Source organism: Panthera leo, chromosome D3 (genome assembly GCF_018350215.1).
Source record: "Panthera leo isolate Ple1 chromosome D3, P.leo_Ple1_pat1.1, whole genome shotgun sequence".
In the NCBI taxonomy this organism is placed as follows: Eukaryota; Metazoa; Chordata; class Mammalia; order Carnivora; family Felidae; genus Panthera; species Panthera leo.
Genome location: NC_056690.1, coordinates 86,317,159 through 86,338,798, shown reverse-complemented (window position 1 = coordinate 86,338,798; position 21,640 = coordinate 86,317,159). Strand labels below are relative to the sequence as shown.

General features: G+C 41.4%; 1 protein-coding gene across 7 annotated transcripts in view; it reads left to right on the top strand.

Annotated features, from left to right (window-relative positions):
- CD226 (CD226 molecule) overlaps positions 1-21,640 on the top strand; it is an 87,259-nt gene that overhangs the window by 55,829 nt on the left and 9,790 nt on the right. For all 7 annotated transcript variants that reach the window (XM_042910493.1, XM_042910496.1, XM_042910498.1 and 4 more), the window contains one exon: positions 2,901-3,248. In XM_042910493.1, the coding sequence (XP_042766427.1) occupies positions 2,901-3,248 (348 nt within the window). The remainder of the gene's footprint in view (positions 1-2,900; positions 3,249-21,640) is intronic.

Sequence of the window (21,640 nt, the reverse complement as noted above, 5' to 3'; positions counted from 1 at the left end):
GTTAAATAGACAGAGCACAGAGGATTTTTAGAGATGTGAAAATACTCCAGATGACATAATGGTGGACACGTGTCCTTATACATTTGTCCAAACTCACAGGATGTACAACACCGAAAGTGAACTCCAGTATAAACTATGGACTCTAGGTGATTATGATGTGACAACATAGGTTCATATTTGGTAAAAAATGTATCATTCTGGTAGGGGATGTTGATAATGGGGATGCGGCGTGTGGGAGGAGGGAGGAAGTATATTGGAAATCTCTACCTTTCTCTCAGTTTTATTGTAACCCTAACCCTGCTCTAAAAAATAATCTTTTAAACAGAACAAACTGTGGTCTATTCTCGGTTTATGCTGAGAATTAATACATAATCGAATAGAAATATAAAGTTAACTGGTGTTCATTATTTTCATTCTATTATTAAGATTTGAATCTTCCCTATTAACGACAGCATTTTGATCCCTATTTCAAGTAGACGTGCTTTCTAGTTCCAAGCACATCAGGACGCCGGGGTCCTCTTGTGTGCGGGGTTTTTGGGTAATTGTTTTCAGGGTCATTTCCTGTCGCCTTACATGTGCCATGCTGGAGGATTAGGTGACAAGCAGCAAAGAGCACAGGAGACAAGGGGAGTTCCGCAGACCTCTCGTGAGTCTCAGTTTTCACCCGCCACCAACCAGCGACTCCGGTGGCCAGGACAGGTTAGCTGGAGGTTACTCTGTGCTTCAGCACCACCTGCCTCTGAGCGGGGCCTGTGAGGCTGAGCCCCGTCCGTGTCTACTGACAGGTGGGTCTTTACGCAGAGCCTGGGCTCTGGAAACTTCCGGGCTCCTTCAACGACAGCTCCACCAGCCCCTGAGACCTGGCTGGTCAGCATCGGAGATGGCCTTCATTGCTCTGTGGATCTGTCCTTTGTACAAGTGTAGACACCCCTCAGGGCGGATCCCCCTTTGTACCCAAGTCAGCATTACAAGGGTCGCTTCCTGAGAGCAGCTGTGGTCACACGGGCAGATGAAGCTCCCGAGATGGGTGGAGGGAGGTGCCACAAAGGAAGACAACCGGATGGCAGGCGTGTCTGCACCGAAGACAGATAATAGAAGAGCACAGGGCGGGCCTGCCTCTGTTTCCCCATGGTCTCGCACGCCTCACGGAAAAATGTGTCCCTTTTTCTTTCTTCTCATTTCTTTTATGTTCTTGATATTTTCCCAGCACCATGTGCTTGTCCTTTTATTTATATTACCTCTCATTTCTTTCCCTTTTCTCGTCACTGCTTGTCCATCTTAATTTCATTTTAGTTTCTCGTTTGTTTGCTTTAAGCTTTTAGTTCCTTATTTTTCCCATTTCTTTTTTTAAAAACTAAAAAAAAACCTTTTTTAACGTTTACTCAGTTTTGAGAAAGTGCAAACGGGGGAGGGGCAGAGAGCTAGAGGGGGACACAGAATCCCAAGCAGCTCCAGGCTCTGAGCTGTCAGCACAGAGCCCCATGCGGGGCTCGAACTCACGGACTGTGAGATCATGACCTGAGCCAAACTCGGATGCTTAACCAACTGTGCCACCCAGGCGCCCCTTGTTTTTCCCACTGCTTGTGAATTTTCTCCCATTTCTTCCCCCCCCCCCCCATTCTTGTGGTGGCTTTTTACTTAGAGATAACATGCTACTTACTGTGTGCTTATTATGTGGGTAAAGTGTTAACTTTGATAAACAGTTGTATGATTACAAATTGAAAAACTGGAATGCTGTGTGGTTTTCTCTTTTCAACAACATTTTGACGCATGGAACCACTTGTTGAAGAAAAGAAGCTACCTTTTGGTGGAAATGAAACTGTTATAGACAAAGTATTCTAGTTTAATATGGACAGCAAATCTTACTGTGTTTTAGACTCAATATCTTCTTTCAAGTGTGGTTTCTCCTCTCCTTTCCTGTTCCTCTTTTCTTTTGTTTCTTTTTTGAGAGAGAGTGAGGGCAAGTGAGGGAGAGGGGCAGAGGGAGAGAGAGAGAACCCTAAGCAGGCTCCACACTCAGTGTGGAGCCCAATATGGGGCTCAATCCCATGACCTGGGATTAGAAATCAAAAATCAAGAGTCAGATGCTCAAGCAACTGAGCCACCCAGGTGCCCCCACTTCCTTTTCTCCCCTCCCCTCCCCTCCCCTGCCCTCCCCTCCCATCCCCTCTCCTCTCCTCTCCTCTCCTCTCCTCTCCTCTCCTCTCCTCTCCTCTCCTCTCCTCTCCTCTCCTCTCCTCTTGTCTCTTACAACTGGTAGTCAAGAAGGTAGCCCAGAACTACTGATTTCGATATCTGGTGAATATTTGCTGAGTGCTCTGCTGGGTATTTCAGCTATGGTGGAAGGAAGAAATATTGAAGGACTTCCTTGGTACCCAGGAATTTAAATCCCATGTGGACCCTTACTCTATGTATGCATAAGACATATCTGGAAAATCTATATATTATATTTATATATCTGAAAAAAAACTTTATGCATGTATTTATTCGATGGTCATCTTTTCAATGACCATTAAAATCTTAGCATGACTACAATCTGGATACAGTGTTGGAGTCACCAGCCCAGCATTTCTGCAGAATAGTCTTGTGAAATTCAGCCTCTTGGTAAGATCGCTGCCGAGGAAAGCACTAGTGGTTTTTATTGTGTTTCTTGTTATATGGTTAACCACGTAAAACTTAAGGGAATATGTGTGAACAAGAATATCCTCCTTTTTATTTATTTACTAGCCTCTTTCAAAAGTCTTTTTCTTACAAAAAATGTGTCCTAAAGATATCATTTATAGTTGATGAAACTGTTAAAGAACATTGCCATTACTTTCGATAGAACTTTAAGGGTAGCTGGCACCTTCACACCCCAAAATCTGAGGTCCTAAGTGTAATCATTTGCTTCTTGTTTTCAGATGATTTCGAGATAGCTGTGCCATCAAATAGCCACACGGTCTCAGAACCTGGAAAAAATATCACACTCTCCTGTGAGCTTCCAACAAAGTGGCCAGTCCAACAAATTACCTGGGAGAAGATCCAGCCCCATCAGATTGACCTCTTGACCAGCTGCAACTTGTCCCAAGGGAAAATTTATACTTCAAAGTACCAAAGATGGATGTCGAGTGACTGTAGTCCGGGAATGACCAGCACCTTCATCACCATGCCCCAGGCCGTGGTCTCTGACTCAGGACTCTACCGCTGTGGTTTCAGTGCCAGAACAGGAGAAAATGAAACCTTTGTGAGGAGGTTGACTGTAACTGATGGTAAGTACGTGATGCATGTCTTCAAGTGTTAAAACTGGAGAAGGCCAACCACTGGATTGGTTTCTGTTGTCTTTGTCATGACTGTTGTTCAAAATATTAAAAAAAATTTTTTTTGCATTTATTCATGTTTGAGAGACAGAGATAGAGCATGAGTGGGAGAGGAGACCTAGAGAGGGAGACACAGAATCCGAAGCAGGCTCCAGGCTCTGAGCTGTCCGCACAGAGCCCGACGCGGGGCTCGAACTCACGGACCGTGAGACCATGACCTGAGCCGAAGTCGGATGCTTAACCGACTGAGCCACCCAGTCGCCCCCAAAATATTTTTTAATGATTGAGTTTCGGTAAATGTCAGTTTTTGAATCTCAGTATTTGCTTTTTCTTTACCTTGTGAATCCATCAATTACAGATTTAACGATCACAAACCTTTCCAATTTCTCGATCTGCCACATTCCTGAAATTAAAAGAAAAAATTAGTAAGTCGGAAAAGTACTGCAAGTCTCGGTTTGTATAACTTTTATGTTTTTTCCAACTGCATTACAACTTTATCATGGTGGTGACTACGTTTCTAAATCCTCTGTGTCCTCCGCAGTAACACAATGGTGTTGGATTGGTATTTGCTGAGTCAGTGTTGAGTGGAATTTGATAAATGTTTCACAATGTTACTACTTTGCCAGCTCGGAGCTTTAATTCCTTCCATTGTTTTCAGCCCTCAGAGCAGCAACAGACTAGCCTTAGGACCTCTTCCTCTAAATCGTATTTCTTTTGTATTAGTAATCTGTCTCCTGTGTCTTAATGAGGCCCTCATTTTTTAAGCTGCAGGCCCCACAAAACCTGTGTGAGAGTAAGAAAAAGTGACTTTTCACTTCCTGAAGTACAAATACAGAGAGGCCTACATAGAAGTCTGGATGGAGGGCAGCGTTTACCTCCTCTCAGGCTCTCTCAGTTATGCCTCTGGGCGAGTTTCATAGCAGAGGAACATGTCAGAAAAAATTATTTTTGCTGATAACAGAAATTGTATTTCACCTTTCCTTTCCTTTCCTTTCCTTTCCTTTCCTTTCCTTTCCTTTCCTTTCCTTCCTCCTTCCTTTCCTTCCTTTCCTTTCCTTTCCTTCCTTCCTTCCTTCCTTCCTTCTTTCCTTCCTCCCTCCGTCCCTCCTTCCTTTCCTTTCCTTTCCTTTCCTTTCCTTTCCTTTCCTTTCCTTTCCTTTCCTTCCTCCTTCCTTTCATTCCTTTCCTTTCCTTTCCTTTCCTTTCCTTTCCTTTCCTTTCCTTCCCTTCCCTTCCCTTCCCTTCCCTTCCCTTCCCTTCCCACTCCCTTTCTTTCATGTGCTTCCAGCCAGCTCATGTGCCTTGGCTTATGTGGAGACTTTTAGAGCCAAGGTTCCCTGGGATTTATTTGGCTGTCCCTTTATAGACTCTGCTTATACTGCAGACTGCTGTTTATTCCTGCGTTGGAAAAGAAGAAGAACAGAGTTTGTACACACAGCAGCCTCCAGTGCTGCCACTACAGCAGCTCTGTGTGCCGAGGAGGACATTTGCCAAAGGACAGCACTTTCTCATAATCACCTTGGACCACATGGAAACTTCTTTGCTTCTCTGATGACAGTGAGGGCTGTGGGCGAGGCAGAGCTTGTTCTTAGAACCTGATGCAGGAGCACCTGGGTGGCTCTGTCCGTTGAGCGTCTGACTCTTGATTTCTGCTCGGGTCATGATCTCACCATCCATGAGATCGAGCCCTGTGTCAGGCTCTGTGTTGGTAATGCTGAGTCTGCTTGGGATTCTGTCCCACTGTCTCTCTCTGTGCCTCACCATCACCCTGTCCCCCACCCCCTCTCTCAAAATAAACATTAACAAAAGAGAACTTGATGCAAAGGAGGGTTGATGGAATATGTGGGAGAGAAATATTAACAGTTTCTTCATTTTAAATGTTGACTCCATTCCTTCAGGCACAAATACAAAATATTTCTTACCTTAAAAAAACTTGTATTACAGAAATGTTTTTTAAACCTGAAGAAGAAACACACACACACACACACACACACACACACACACACACACACACACACAATCATTACTCTTCTCTCAGAGACTAAGGCAAGGAAAAGTTCTATTCAGAAAAATATCATAAAGAACATTTCTCAAACACATAGGAAATAAGATCTTCTCTGCCATATGTTGAAAAAAATAATTATAAACATCTTAAATCAGAAAAAATAGAGGTAATACATTTTAGGAGATACAGTTATTTCACTTTTACTAATTAATAAAAACGTCTTTCACTCATGCAAACATGACTAAGTTTCTTGCACAAAACTATAACATAAGCGATCAACGGTGTTGAAAATGAAGGTGACTGAAAGTCATGGCCAATATTGTTAGTGTCCATGTGTTTTGAACACTTGCAAAATGGCTGTTTGACATTCAATTGGCAGGTTAAAAGAATATCAACAGGGCTCATTAGTAAAAAGTTAAAATTGATGGAAAATGCCAGCTGATGACCCTATATTTTGGTTTAATTTGATTTTAAAATAAATGTAAGTAAAGATTGAAAATTAAAAACAAATCGGATGGAAAGCAAAATAGCTCACTTACATCTGCTCTGATGTGATTTGATTATTTCAAGTCTTGAGGCTGTTTGGTCAAAAATCAATGTAGGGATTAAAGCAGAGAGACAGGTATAAGATGTGGAGCAGATTTAATTTATTTCAACTGTCAAGGGAAAGGTGATTGTGACACAAATTTTGTAAACTGCTATGCATCCTTTTGTTGGCTCCCATCAACTTCTTTTATAGGATGCAAAGGAGAGATTTTCATGACTGTCATATTCTACACACACACACACACACACACACACACACGCAGAGCTCTCCCCTGATTTTCGCGTGTGTGTGTTCATCTTCAGACAAGCACCGAGTACTCAGAGGTCAGACACGATGCCAGCCAGTGTGCCATATATCCAGTTCTTTTTTTTTAAGTTTTTTTTTTAATTTTTTAAGTTTTTATTTATTATTTTTTTAACTTGTTTTATTTTTTATTTTTAAAAATTTACATCCAAATTAGTTAGCATACAGTGCACCAATGATTTCAAGAGTAGATTCCTTAATGCCCCTTCCCCATTTAGCCCATCCCCCCCCCCACACCCCCTCTAGTAACTCTGTTTGTTCTTCATATTTATGAGTCTCTTCTGTTTTGTCCCCCTCCCTGTTTTTATATTATTTTTGTTTCCCTTCCCTTATGTTCATCTGTTTTGTCTCTTAAAGTCCTCATATGAGTGAAGTCATATGATTTTTGTGTTTCCCTGACTGACTAATTTCACTTAGCATAATACCCTCCAGTTCCAACCACGTAGTTGCAAATGGCAAAATTTCCTTCTTTTTGATTGACAATTAATACTCCATTGTATACATATACCACATCTTCTTTATCCATTCATCCATCAATGGACATTTGGGCTCTTTCCATACTTCTGCTATTGTCGATAGTGCTGCTATAAACATGGGGGTGCATGTGCCCCTTTGAAACAGCACACCTGTATCCCTTGGATAAATACCTGGGAGTGCAATTGCTGGGTCGTAGGGTAGTTCTATTTTTAATTTTGAGGGGAACCTCCATACTATGTTCCAGAGTGGCTACACCAGCTTGCATTCCCACAGTTCTTTTTCTAAATGCCTATTTATTTATTTTTTGAGAGAGAGAGAGAGAGAGAAAGGGAGAGAGTCCCCAGCAGGCTCTGCAGCAGCTGCACAGAGCCTGACACGGGGCTCAACCTCACAAACCATGAGATCATGACCTGGGCTGAAATCAAGAGTCAGATGCTTAATTGACTGAGTCATGCTGATGTCCCATCCAGCTCTTGATACATTTTGAACAGAGGGAGAACATGGCAGAAGCATGGGCTGAACCCAAATTTCCTATTGACTATTCTTTGCTGAGTGGAAATAAATGTTTGTGTCCTGTCCTTTGCACTCAGGACCTGGGAAGTAGTTTGAAATATCTCCAGACTGGCTTTTCTGAACTTGAAACTTGTCTAGAGCATGGGGCAAGGAACAGGGGGAAATGTGTGTTTACTGATGGTGACCAAGATTATTTTGGGCCCTTTATGTCTTCTAGATTGTCATTAGTCACGAGAAAAGCATTTTAGTTTCACCAAAAGAATTTGTGAAGCTGTTTAATATTAACCAAGTGATGTTCAGCCTACTATTGTTTCAGCCGAGCTTATTGGTTATAAAAAGAATGAGGATCAAAGAAATGACATGAGCTCTCTCAGAAGGTTTCCGGAGGAGACGAGTTTTGAACAAACTTCTGTTCGCCACTGCCGAACAGTGTTGTTACTCGTGTGTTTGTCCAATCTTCCTCTGCCGATGAGGCCACTCAGCGGAACCACCAAGTTTCAACTGATGATCAGAGCAGAGAACAGAGACAAAACAGGGTATAAGAAGTAACACAAAATATGCACAGGAACGGGGGAGGAGGGACGAGGAAGTTGTGTGTGCGTGACTGCAATCAAGTGACTAGGTTGGTACAGAGATTTTGAGTTGGGGGTTAATATAATTAGTATCAATTAGGTGATAACTTGGTGTGATTCTGGGTCTCATGTAAGAGCAATGAGAGCCATTATTGATTCTTGACCAAAATAGCAAAAAAATGATATTCAAGGAAGTGTAACTGAAATCACTGAGTACAGAATCAAAAAGAGAAATGTGAGACAGAGGAAACCAGCTGCCACAGTCAGGGCATGAATATTTACGTTCTCGTACTGAGCTACCACAAACTGGATCTTTGGGCACAAAAAGGAGCTCACTCCAAGCAGACAGATTTCAAACGGTGCCTCTCTGGGCAGGCAGATTAGAAAAAGGTGCCCCTTCCTCCGGGCTGGTGAAGACCCCAAAGCTGGTACGCAGGCTTGGTGGGGGGCCACAGGCCCCTTACGCTTCTTGGCTGGGACAAGGCGGCCTGGATGAGGGCAGAGGGCGAGTCTGGTTGGAATGTCAGCTTGTACCTTCCATGGCCTTGCTAGTCATTCTCACTTTCTTACTTTCCCTCTTCCCAACCAACCTACTAATTTTCACCCCATTTGCCTCCATTCCTTTAGGATTTCTGTCAGATGTCTTCTATGTTCACAACTTTTCCACATTAGCCCCAAACGGCTTCCCTGCTGTTGAACTATGAAACATTTTGAATTTCTCGAACTTTTATAGCTCGGGAATTTATACCTTTGAGTCACTCAATAATTGCGCCTGTTTGCGACGGGTCCAGACACTTATGTTAGGAAATTACTTGAGGTTTGGGATTATGGCATCTTTGTCAAAATATCTTTCCAGAAGATTTTCAATAAATGTTCTTGACTGACTCTTTGTATGTTAATATTTTTATATATTCTAGTATATGTCTCTATATTTTAACATATTCTAAAACATGTCCATTTTATTTTCAAGTTTTGTAGCTAGATTATTTCTAGCTACACTGAAATATTTGAGGTTTAATTGCTGATCAGAGAAACCTAAACTCTGAGGAGATCCGTTGCAATACTCGAGGAGAAAACTTGCATGAATTTTGTTTACATTTATGTCTTTCAAAAAATCTATTTCCTTTAATAGGAAAGTTTAGTTTTCTTGTTTTGCATGTTTTGTATAAATGGCGCATAATTGCGTCACTGGACCTGGTGGGTGGGGCTTGCAAATGAAAATGACAGAAATGTTCAGCGGGAAATCATGGGGCCACAGCCAAGGGAATCCTCCCATGTTTCTTTTTTTTTTTTTTAATTTTTTTTAACATTTATTTATTTTTGAGACAGAGAGAGACAGAGCATGAACGGGGGAGGGTCAGAGAGAGAGGGAGACACAGAATCTGAAACAGGCTCCAGGCTCTGAGCCGTCAGCACAGAGCCCGATGCGGGGCTCGAACTCACGGACCGCGAGATCGTGACCTGAGCTGAAGTCGGACGCTTAACCGACCGAGCCACCCAGGAGCCCCCTTCCCATGTTTCTTTAGTGAGGTGGAGGGTTGGCAAAGAGGTAGGAGCATAGAGGAATAGGTACTGTAGGTTACAAATCTTGCCTGCACACAGCTTGGTGGCGTTTCCTGACTGTGGGACTCTGTTCCCAAGTTGGCTGGAAGAACAAGGAGGAAGAGAAATAAACTTGGTTTATTTCTTTGGCCTTTAGTTTCTGCTAAAAGGCAACCAGTTTGCTCCCAGGTGACTTGATTCCTGAACAGTTTCGGCTTGTAGACAAGAGAATTTTTTTAGGGGCCCATTTATCCAGAACCTTCTGTCCCGTCCCTGTGAATTCATGATAGATGTGAATACTGTAGGCATGGGGGTTGTCTGAGCTGAGATGTCCTGGAATGCCAGATACGTTTATTTCCATGACATAGTGTTATGAACTTCAGGTTTTGAATATCTTCACCTACATAGAAAATAACGTTTCTGACAGTTCCTTTATATAATTAGAACCACAGCAAAAGAATTCAAGAGCACTGGTGTCACTGCTCACAAGTTAAAATAGCCTCTGCTGAAATGGATCAACTCCAATTTTCAGCTCAGTTAAGTTTTTAAAATTCTGGATGATGGCTGGATATCCAGACAAGACATACTGTTTCCAGCATCACAAGTGAGATGATTGCTCAATCATGGCCTATTATGTCTCTGCGTCTTTATGGATACCTCTGCCCAAGTCAGTTCTTTTAGGAGACATTGCATTAAAAAAAAAAAAAGGTAGATAACCAGTTAGTTTGTTTTGTAAACCCCAGGTATTGATTTATTCATCGTTCCTAATGCACAAAATCCTGGAATGTTTGCCTGCAGTCGTTTTTTGTATGCATACCATATTTGTATAGATAAACAAGATAGCGAATTTGAATAATAATAATGACAAGTTAGCATCAGAGAGAAAGAAATGCCGAAAGACCTCATGTTAAGTTGATCTGATGATGCTGTTACACAGAAGCATTGTTGGGTGTATGTTCCTACCTCATGCACATTTACTTGCTTTACACGACTATAAACAATGTAAATTAGAAAGTACCTAATCCTAGGAACTACTTTTCTTTAAGTGATCTTTATCCTCACCTGAATTTCAAACAATTTTCACAAAGTTTTCCTCTCCCTAGCCACTTAGAGTACAGAGAAGAATTCAAGTTCCGACAAACGTACTGATTTTCTTCCTACTTAAAATCCCTGTCCAGAGACCTGCCTAATGACTCTTAACTGCAAAACAGCCATTTATACACTTTTGTCATGCGTGGGATTTTTTTTTTTTTAAGCATCTGGGAATTGTGAACAGCTTGTGGTTGTCCCTGAGAGCCTTATTAGGGACTGAACATAGATGATTGTGTGAAGTTTTCCCCAAAGGCAAATGGAAAATTACTTAAAATTAAAAAAAAATAAATAAATAAAGGTCTTCACATGAGACTAATGGCATTTCATTTGCAATGGTGATTCCAGCTTTAAGTGTTATGATTCAATTAGTCAGGCAACTACTAGCCACTTCCACTGAAGTATTTCAAAGATGCACTGAGCTGACTCTCGACAAATATTGACATACACTAGGTGACCGAATAGGTTTGCAGAGGACTGTGTTATTTGAAAGGCCAGGAAATGGAGAATAAACATGGATCTGTCACTTGTAGAGACACATCTTCGATCCTCACCTGATATCTTAAAAGTTATTTACACTCCAGTGTTTCAGAGACTTTTTTTTTAATTGAAATATAGTGGACATACAGCATTCTATTAGTTTCAGGTGTACATCATATTGATCCAACGATTATACACATTATGAAATGCTCATGACAGTAAGTGTAGGTACCCTCAGTCACCATGCAAAATTATTATATTATTGTTGACTATATTCCCTATGCTGCACATTTCATTGCACGACATTTATTTTATAATTGGAAGTTTGTACCTCTTAATCCCCTTCACCTATTTCGCTCATCCCCCACCAACCTTCCCTCCGGTAACCACCAGTTCGTTCTCTGTATTTATCTATTTCTGTTGTTTGTTTGTTTTGTGTTTTAGATTCCACATGTAAGTAGAATCATATGGTATTAATCTTTTTCTGATTCAGGGATATAAATATATATATATAGTTTTATATATATATAGTTTTGTTTTAAGTTTATTTATTTATTTTGAGAGAGAGAGAACGCCAGCAGGGTAGGGACAGAGAGAAAAGGGAGAGAGAATCCTAAGCAGGCTCCACGCTGTCAGCAGAGAGTCTGATGCAGGGCTAAAACTCGTGAACCGTGAGATCATGACCTGAGCCTAAATCAAGAGTCGGACACTCAACCGACTGAGCCATCCAGGCACGCCTGATTCAGGAATTTTTAAGAGGAATGTTTCCAACAGAGATATTTTTGGATACCTTTTTAAAAATAAATATATTGCAGTATCATTGACTACTCTAAAATTTATTTCTGGAGTTAATTCAAAATAGTTCACTTTCACTAGAACTCAAAAGTAACTGCAATGTTCAAAATCTTTTAAATGTAGGAGTAGCATTTTATTTGATTAACCCAGAAGAAGAGATTCTGCCTTTCGTGGATACAAGGTTGAAATGTTAATGCTCTCAATTGGATTGATGGGGACTGAGAAATGGCTTTAGAGGAGATGAATAGTGAGTGAACTGAAAAATCCTTATTATCACTATGACAGACATGGCAAGTCCCGAGGAGATACTGAGATGAGGAGACCACATTAACAAAAGGTGGGATGTTTTCTGTGGCTTCCAGCTGTAGAAGTTCAAGGATACAATGCATTTGCACATGACCCCCAAATGGGTACCACGTAGGAGACAAGTTCACAAATACAGAAAAATACAGGCTTGCAAAGTATAATTATTGTTTGTTATGAATAATAATGATGTTAATGTGCCTTTAGTTTTTCATGACTTAGAGCACTGGATAAATCCTTCACTTTTTAAATCTGTGTGTGCATGTACATTTGTAAGTTAAGGTGTCTGTGAGCATTTGGCAGCTGGAACAGTGTGCAATCTGCCATCTGTAAACATTCAGTAAATACATGTGATGTGTGGGCAGTTTTACACTCATGAAACACACACACACACACGCCAAGTCCCAAGTACTTTAATCAGAACAGGTGGTTTTGGTTTTATGTTGACTCCTGTCTTCTCTTCCTGATTCAGTAAAGGTTATCAGTTGTGCCATCCAGGCATGCAATTCCTACTTTAATCAATGGCTATTTTTTAAAAAGGAGAGATCAGAGGGGTAATGAAACTAGATCATAAAGCTGCAGATTTTTAAATTATTACTATAGCTTTTGTTTCTTATAGCCAAGCATTGGCTTTCATTTGTAGAGTGCCTACTAAACATTTTCATCGTATTTACTTTTATTTTTTAAGTTTATTTATTTATTTTGAGAGAGAGAGCAGGTGTGTGCCCATGAGCAGGGGGAAGGGTAGAGAGAGAGAGGCAGAGAATCCCATAGAGGCACCATGCTGTCAGCACAGAGCTCAACACGGACTCATACGCCGTGAGCTCTCACAAGCCATGAGATCATGACCTGAGCCAAAATTAAGAGTCGGATGCTCAACCCAGGCACCTCAATAAACATTTTTTTTTAAATAAAATGAGTTAAAATTGAATATTTGGAGGTAAATATTCAGCCCAAAGCTTGCAGTCTCTTTTGTATTCTGAAAAGATCTGTACGACATTTATAACACATTTATATATAGGTCTTTATAAATACCATATAGTTTGAATTTTAAAGATTTCTGAAGATCCAAGGGAAAAATTGTAGCAGTTATAGGAATTAAATGTCACAGGCTTGTCTTGGCTACTCTATGACAAACTCATGGAGGTGCTTATATGTGTCATTCTAAGAATTTACTGGTAATTATTCATTCAGTTGCCACAACAACTCTGTTGTTATCTGCATTTTACGATTGAGGAAAGTGACGCATGGCAAGATTGAGTAACTTATTCAAGGCTCCAGAGCTAGTGAGCAGAGGGGCTAGGGTCCGGAGCTGGGGAGGAAGACTTCAGAGTTCTTGTAGTTAACAGCAGCGCTATATCATTGCCCCAAGTGAAAGAAAAAAGTCAGCACTGTCATCAAAAGACGCATCACAGGAGAAGCTGCCCATGGAGAGTTCCACAGCCTTGTCTCCCCCACCCCCCTGTTACCTATAATAGATTTCAAACTGAACCAACATATAGAGTGAGTGTAGGCAAAGGAATGGGAGTCTTGTCTCCCACAGTGTTGTTCCAGCTCTGTGTGCTTAGTTAGGCTGGCACAGGTGCTGTGTGGGGTTCTCTACTGACTTGTCCCCTCTTCTGAGGCCTGTGGGTGTTAGGGAATGGTGTGAGGGAGGGTTCCCGCACAGTCACGTGAGGGACGAGCAAAGTCAGGTAGCGGGTATTTGGGTCTGGAGGGGAGTGCTAGTGTCTGCTGAAGTCAGGTCCACACCAGGAACAGATGAGGGCGACCTGAGGAGTAGCCTCTGGACGAAGGAGAGTCAGGGTTCTTGCTGGAGGGAGGTGGTGGCAGCTCAGCTCTCACGTGGCTTCTTGGCTTTGGCAGAGCGACTGCCCCCGAGGTCTATACCAGAGCTGCCCACTAGACTCTCCCCTTGTGGGGAAGCACGCTCCCTTGAGCAGCTTCCTGGGAATCTGCTCTACGTTTTCAAGGGCAAACTTCTTCCATTTTACCCTCCTCTCTCCTTCTCCTTCCTCTCGAATCCTCCTCTCGCTCTTGTTCTTGTAAAGACCATTGAACCCAGAGCTGGAGTTATAAGGCATCAGAATTCTAGTTCCTCACCCTCAAGGACAGAGAAGGCTTAATCTCCAAAACCCCCCAAGAAAATCAAAAGTTTATTTTATATATTAAAATATTCCAAATAGTTGCATTCGCTCATATTTATGGACCTTAATATCAAACAGCCAAATAAGTAAAACATTGAAATGGTATGGTATGGTATATCTACTGTGTTTACTGCATGACAGAAATGTTTATCTGGATTTTAGTAGAGCATTTGAAAAATTTCCTGTTCTATCCTTGTGGATACACATAATAGTGACACTGTAATATAGAGTTACACTTGGTTAAACAACAGTAATAACGACAGTGTGCTGGAGAATTATAATTAAAAGCAAAATCTCCTCACTCCCCAGAAAACAAAGGTAGAAGAGAAAGAAAACAATTTTGTTATTAAATAAGCATTAAACCAGAATTGTGATGTGCATCTCAGGCAATCTGCCAAGGGAGTGCAGAGACAGAAATCTCACCTTTCATGGGCCCCACAGATACGACCCATTACAGATGTGTTTTCAAGGTAAACAGTCACTAGTCCTCAGTTAAAAGGACCTGACAGCACCATTTGTCACACACAGTTCAACCTAAATTCACCTGGTAAGTGGGGTGACCATCTTTGTTGGCTAATTGGTTTTATCCAAAGGAAAAATGAACTTCTTACACCATTACACGAGAAGGTACTTGTGCACGTTGGAGAAAGGTGTCTGTGGAATGTAGGCTCCTACCCTCCCACAGAATTAGGAGGTAAGAGCACTGTCTTCCTTGATGATTGCATTCTGAAGCCATGGCTTTGAGTTACCACAGCAGAAGAACGCAGAGCCAGATCAGGAAAAGTAAAAGGCACATGGGGCAAAGTCAGAATGACTAACTGATTTCCCAGAGAGAAAAAGCAGGTGTTTGACATAAGCCACATTGTTTGTATAAATAATTCAGACACAGTAAACCACCCTAACCACAGTCAGGGAATGATAGAAACCCTCCAAAACTCTGAGTCCCCACGCACTAGCCAATGGCCAACCTTGTACACAAGCCTTTCTAAGGATAGCGGTCTCTGGCCCGCCCCATCAACTTTTTTCTGTACACTTAATTCACTAAGAAAGTGAGCAAGATTGGTGCAGTTATTGACATCATGACTTATGACACATCAACACAGTCTTCTTTAAATAATATGTGTTCACGAAAATTGAGGTTCATGAAATACAAGAAACGTAACATAAGACTAAGAAATATTTGGGTGAAAGGATGAGACATCTAATATGATAGAGTCCGCCATGAAAGTTTTCCCAGTAAGTGTCCCAAACCAAAGATGTTCGCCATCCCTATGCCTCACATGCTGACTTAGATCCCCTTGCCGTACACCAATCACTGTAGAGCGCTGTGGTCCTCAGTACATATGGCGTCATGCACGTAAAGACACCAGATACTGGAGCTAATGCAGTCGTCCTATACCGAGTAAGTAAACTTTACGGCCCATCTTAGACTATGTGTATCTCAACTGATGTAAAAAGTTTAAGTTCTTGAGTCATTTGGGAACTATTTTCCATCAAAAGAGGCAAACTCAGTATAGTATAGCAAAAATTGTACATTGGGTTGGAAACTTGCTTCTCTTGTTGGTTTGCTCCAGGACAATGATTTAGATTCTCTTACATTTGTTTGCGTTCTCTTATGTTTCTGTTTCTTACGTTGATTTTTTAGATTTTCTTTATGTGCTTTAAGTCTCTCAGTTAAAATCTGATAATGCTTTTATTTTGAGAAACAGTCATTACTCTTCACTCAGAAAAAAGATTAGAGGCTGATGTCATGGTTCTTCAGTCCTCTGAAAATAATTTATTCGCTAGGATCTTCCTGCTATAAAACAGAGGAGGGCTTCTGAAATGCGAAGAGTATAAAATTGATTTGCACAAAGAAAGTTGACCTTTGAAAACTTGGAATAATATTACCATATCAGTATCCACTCGATGTATATTTCAGCCATACAGGAAAGTTCAACAAACTTTGGGCCGCCATTAAATCCAGTGGTCCTCCAAAGCTATAATTATCTTATACATGTTTATCGATGCTACCTCTGCCTTTTCCGAGGAAGGTGCATCTAGCTGCAGGAGCAAGCATCCTGCTCCACATGACTAGTTCAACATGAAAAGAATACAAGTGAGTTATTTTTTTTTTTTAATTTTTTTTAACGTTTATTTATTTTTGAGACAGAGAGAGACAGAGCATGAACGGGGAGGGGCAGAGAGAGAGGGAGACACAGAACCGGAAGCAGGCTCCAGGCTCTGAGCCATCAGCCCAGAGACCGACGCGGGGCTCGAACTCACGGACCGTGAGATCGTGACCTGAGCTGAAGTCGGACACTTAACCGACTGAGCCACCCAGGCACCCCCAAGTGAGTTATTTTTTAAACCCTAATTTGAATGGGCATGTACAAAATATATTGTTAATAATTTATATATTACGTTGTACTTAAATATATAAAGCTCATCTATATGTTTTATTGAAGCCCCATAGCCACCCTTGGGTTGATTTTATCATCACTTTGCAATTGCCAAAAATGTGCCTGCGAGATTGTCTTATGATGAGGTCTTCCAGGCAAAAGAATTAGAAGGTAGGACGAGGCCCCAAGTCTTCCTTCCTCGATGTGTTTTTGCAACAAATCAGTGTAAGTTGGATAGTTACATTATATGGTGATTACGAATTAGGATTGACCTTATAATAGTGTGTCAGCTCACATATATGTACCCTGTGAGAATTCACCCATGATGTATCCTCATGTCTATATAGAATGAAGTCTAATAGTTTTGCTTTTCTTTTTAATGAGGTTAGAAAGCAGAATAACTTTTTTGTTTGTTTTAATGTTTATTCATTTATTTTGCGAAAGAGGAAGAGAGAACGCCCATGCGTGTGTGAGTGGGGGAGGGGCAGAGAGAGATTCTCAAGCAAGCTCCGTGCTGGCAGCACAGAGGCCAATGCGGGGCTTAACCTCACGAATCATGAGATCATGACCGGAGCTGAAACCAAGAGTCGACGCTTAATCGACTGAGCCACCCAGGTGCTCCAGAAAGCAAGAATAACTTTAACTGGTATCTACCATGACCTACCCCAGGCTGGCTAGAGGCTCAGGGTCTGTGAGTTTTTCCTAGCATGTTGTTTAGTCCAGATATTTAGGTTCTGAGTCACTTGGCTTCCTCACTTCCTAACCCACCTCAAACTGTAATAAAAGATAAACAATAGACATTAATGCCTGGTCTTGCCGCCTGGCTCTAAGGGAAGGACCTGGCGTCATTTCTACCATGAGCCTTTCTAAAGGTTTATAACTCAGCCATAAATACTTGTCATTGGCAGGAACGTAGCTTGGAGGGTGGCAGTCCCAGAGTAAATTATTCATTTATATATCTCACTGACATGCTTTAAATTGTTTTAACTGTATTTATCTTTTTTGATGGGAGGGAAAATAATGGCTTTATGGTTCACGACACTTTTGTCCTCCTATGAATCAAGACAGCATTGGGATGAAAATGAAAAAAAAAAATCAGCAAAAAAGTGGCTGCTGAGAATACACATAATTCTTTCTTTAAGAGAGGGGCTTGAGGGCTGACATTACTCAGCCCAACATCTATTAGCAGAATTTAGGCAAAAGTGAATGTTATGAACTATTGATTGATTCCCTGAAGCATCCACACCCATTGCTTTTTCTTTTTGTTTTGGTTTTTAGTCGCTCAGGGCCCAGCAAGTCGTGTGGCTACACCGGCCTGGTTCCAAGTACTGGATGTTCATGTTAGCACAGCAGCGGGTCAGGGAAAGAAGTAAAAAGCAGGGTTGGCTACAGGCGGGGAGGGTCTACACTGCAGCGTCTCTGGATCTCTGGAGCGAGATCCAGAGTGAGTGAGTTTGCACCTGGCTCCCATGCTCTTACCCTTGTTTCGTACAGGGAAATCTTCATTCTGGTGTGTTTTTTAATTGTCCAGGGCCTTCCAAAACAATATAAGCGCCATCAATCAAGTATGTGGTATAATAAGAAATGTGGTCTCTGCCCCTGGTTCTTTTCACAGAACTCCCAAACCCTTGTTAATTTCCTAAGTGATACAGGTACCAGGAACATCTTTTGCTATAACACTTGGTCACTGTCCCCAATTCCTGACACAAGAGCTTCTTGAATCTCCAGAGCAATGAGTGTCCCTTTGCAAGTTAATGAGGCTACTGGTGGCTGGAAACACATAACGAGCTTCGGCATGGAGGGTTGGAGCCAGAGGGATCAGCCAGATGATTGGAGGGTTGGAATTTAAAGCCCTTTTCCCCCTGAAAAAGTGAAGCGGTGCTGGGGGTTGGATTAATCACCAATGATCAATGATTTAATTGCTTATGCCTGTCCAGTGGAACCTCCATCAAATCCCTAAATGACAGGGTTCAGAGAGCTTCTGAGTTAGCGAACACATGCAGGGTCCCGGGAGGGTGGTCCATCATCCCTAGAGGCATGGAAGTTCTATCTGTATTCCATTAACTTGCCTTGTTCGTCTCTTCCATTTGGCCATCTCTAAGTTGTATCTTTTCTAATAAACCAGTAGTAGGAAATAAAGTGCCTCTCTGAGTTCTGTGAGTCGTTCTAGCAAATTGTCCAACCTAAGGAGAGGATCACGGGAATCTTGGATTTAGAGCTGGTTGGTCCATCAGAAGTAGGGAGACCCGGATTTCTGATTGGAGACTGAAGCGGGGAGTGGGGGGCAGTGAGGGTCTGTGGGGTCTGTGCCAACTCAGGGAAAATTAGTGTCAGCAGTGCTGTGAGTAGAGATACAGTTTTGCTCTCGTTGATGTTTTCCCTTCAGGAACCAAATCCCTTTTTACACACCATTTCATGTGTCATGCCAAGTGTATACTATGGCTTGAGATACTGTGCGTGAAAAGGTGGAGTAAACAGATCTGACTCCAACACGTCAAGCATTACTAGAAGAGGTTAAAAGGAGGTAACATATTTCACATTAAAGGACGCATTTGAAGTTTAGATTTATAATTGAACGGTGTGAAACACATGACTAGTACCTTTCAATGGTTTCCACTTAATTCATTTAATTGGAGTTTAATAAGGAATGCCATCTTAATTCTAAGGATTCTGAATACGCTTCTACAAAAAAAGTTCTCCACATCTTGTACTTTAAATATCACAATATCACCAGTGGGGCGCCTGGGTGGCTCAGTCGGTTAAGCGTCAGACTCTTGGTTTCAGCTCAGGTCACGATCTCACTGTGAGTTCAAGCCCTGTGTCGAACTCTATGCTGACAGCAGAGGGCCTGGTTGGGATTCTCTCTCTCTCTCTCTCTCTCTCTCTCTCTCTCTCTCTCCCTCTGCCCCTTCCCAGCACTCTCTCTCTCTCAAAATAAATAAATAAACTTAAAAAAGGTTAAAAATATCACCACTAAAATTTGTCTGATTATTTTGTTTTCAGCATGCAGACCTTTACATTTTTCTACTATTTTTTTTTCCATTTAATAAAAGAAATACATCACTTAGAAAGTTTGGAAAATACCAAACAGCCTAAAGAAATAATTGCTTTTTTTTAAATATAAGTTATCGTCAAACTGGCTAACGTACAGTGTGTATAGTGTGCTCTTGGTTTTGGGGGTAGGTTCCCATGGTTCAACGCTTATGTACAACACCCACTGCTCATCCCAACAAGTGCCCTCTTCAATGCCCATCACCCATTTTCCCCTTTCCCCCAACCCCTCATCAACCCTCAGTTTGTTCTCTGAATTTAAGAGTCTCTTATGGTTTGCCTCCCTCCCTCTCTGTTTGTAACTATTTTTTTTCCCCTTCCCAAGGTCTTCTGTTAAGTTTCTCCAGATCCACACATGAATGAAAACATATGATATCTGTCTTTAGGAAATAATTGCTTTTAATGCCACTCCCTGGAGATCATCACTTTAAAATTTTGGCATTTGTAACCTTGCAGACCTTTTCCCCCTAAGTCCTACACTTGGCCGAGAGAGTATAACTTGCATCATTGTGAATTCTGCTTTTGAAATTTTACTTAACTTTATACCCCTAGTCAGCAGTTTTCCATTTCATTCGAATTTCTCACACACATCATCCGAATGTCTGTAGCCGAGCTTTAGAGGGTGGGCTCCAGATCAGAAACACGGGCATCACAGGAGAGCTGCATTTGCGAGGACCCACCCAGACCCACTGGGGCAGAGTTTTGGAGGGGGGACGCCCAGTCATCTGTGGGTTAGCAAGCCCCCAAATGATGCCCATCAGAGGGAGTTTGAGGACTGCAGTTGTGTGGTCTGGCTCTCAGTCTACTTGGGGGAAATGAGAATTTTCTTTTGGCAGTTGTAAATGTTTTACAGAACCCTTTGTTCACATTTCAGAGCATTTCTTTAGAGTACAGTAATTAATCAGATGTTTAAGCACCTAGTGAAAGGGCGTGACACATGCAGACCGAATTCCTTCTGGATGCAGGTTGTGGTAGTTCCCCGTCCTCCAAATAGAGCTTGAGATGCTCTATCTGACCACAGTTTTCCTCTTACACAAACTTGTTCTTTTAGTGCTTTTTCTTAGTTATTTGCATCTTTCATGTTGTCTTCTATAGCTTTTCATTTTTTTTAAATGTTTATTTATTTTTGAGAGAGACGGAGACAGAATGTGAGTGGCTTAGGGGCAGAGAGAGAGGGAGACACAGAATCTGAAGCAGGCTCCAGGCTCCGCGCTGTGAGCACAGAGCCCAACGTGGGGCTTGAACCCAAGAACTGGGAGATCATGACCTGAGCCCAAGTCGGGGGCTCAGCCAAGTGAGCCACCCAGGCACCCTTATAGCTTTTTCTTAATGCCAGGATGTGTTAAAGATACTTTTTGTGTGCCTTTACATGTTGTTTGTGGTCATTTTAACATAAAGATATTTTTCACTTGACCTGGTCAATCCTATATATTTATTTATTTTTATAAATCTAAATGCCCTTTCTCATTCCTGAGATTAAATAATATTTACTTATATTTTCTTCTAATGTTTATGTGAAAAAATTTGGAACTGTAGTCAACCCCAATTTTTTTTTTTACTGTAACTTTTGTTTTTTACTATCTAAATAGCATTTTCTTTTTTTATTAAAGATTTTTTTATTTTTTAATGTTTATTTATTTTTGAAAGAGAGAGAGTGAGAGACAGAGAGCAAGCGAGAGAGGAGAAGAGAGAGAGGGAGACACAGAATCCAAAGCAGGCTCTGAGCTGTCAGCGCAGAGCCCGACGCAGGGCTCGAAGTCACGAAATGCAAGGTCATGACCTGAGCTGAAGTCGGACTGAGCCACCCAGGTGCCCCTAAATAGCATTGTCAAAGTGGCTAAACAGTTTTCCCACAATCCTGTCCGTGAATATTTTAATCATAACTTTCGTTTTCTCACCGTGATTGCCTGTTTGATTTAACCTTAGCACCTGTGATATTCAAATTATGTCAGTACAGCGAGTGTAATCCCTTTATAGTCCTGTGTTACAATGCAAAGTAATTTCAGGTATTTTGTTCATTTAGTTTTTATAATGTACCAAGAACTGAAAAAGCTCTTAAAAATTTCTTATTTGACGGGGAGAACATGTCATTATTCCTTTCGTGAGGGCGGTTCAATGTATTTTTGTTCTGAATAAATT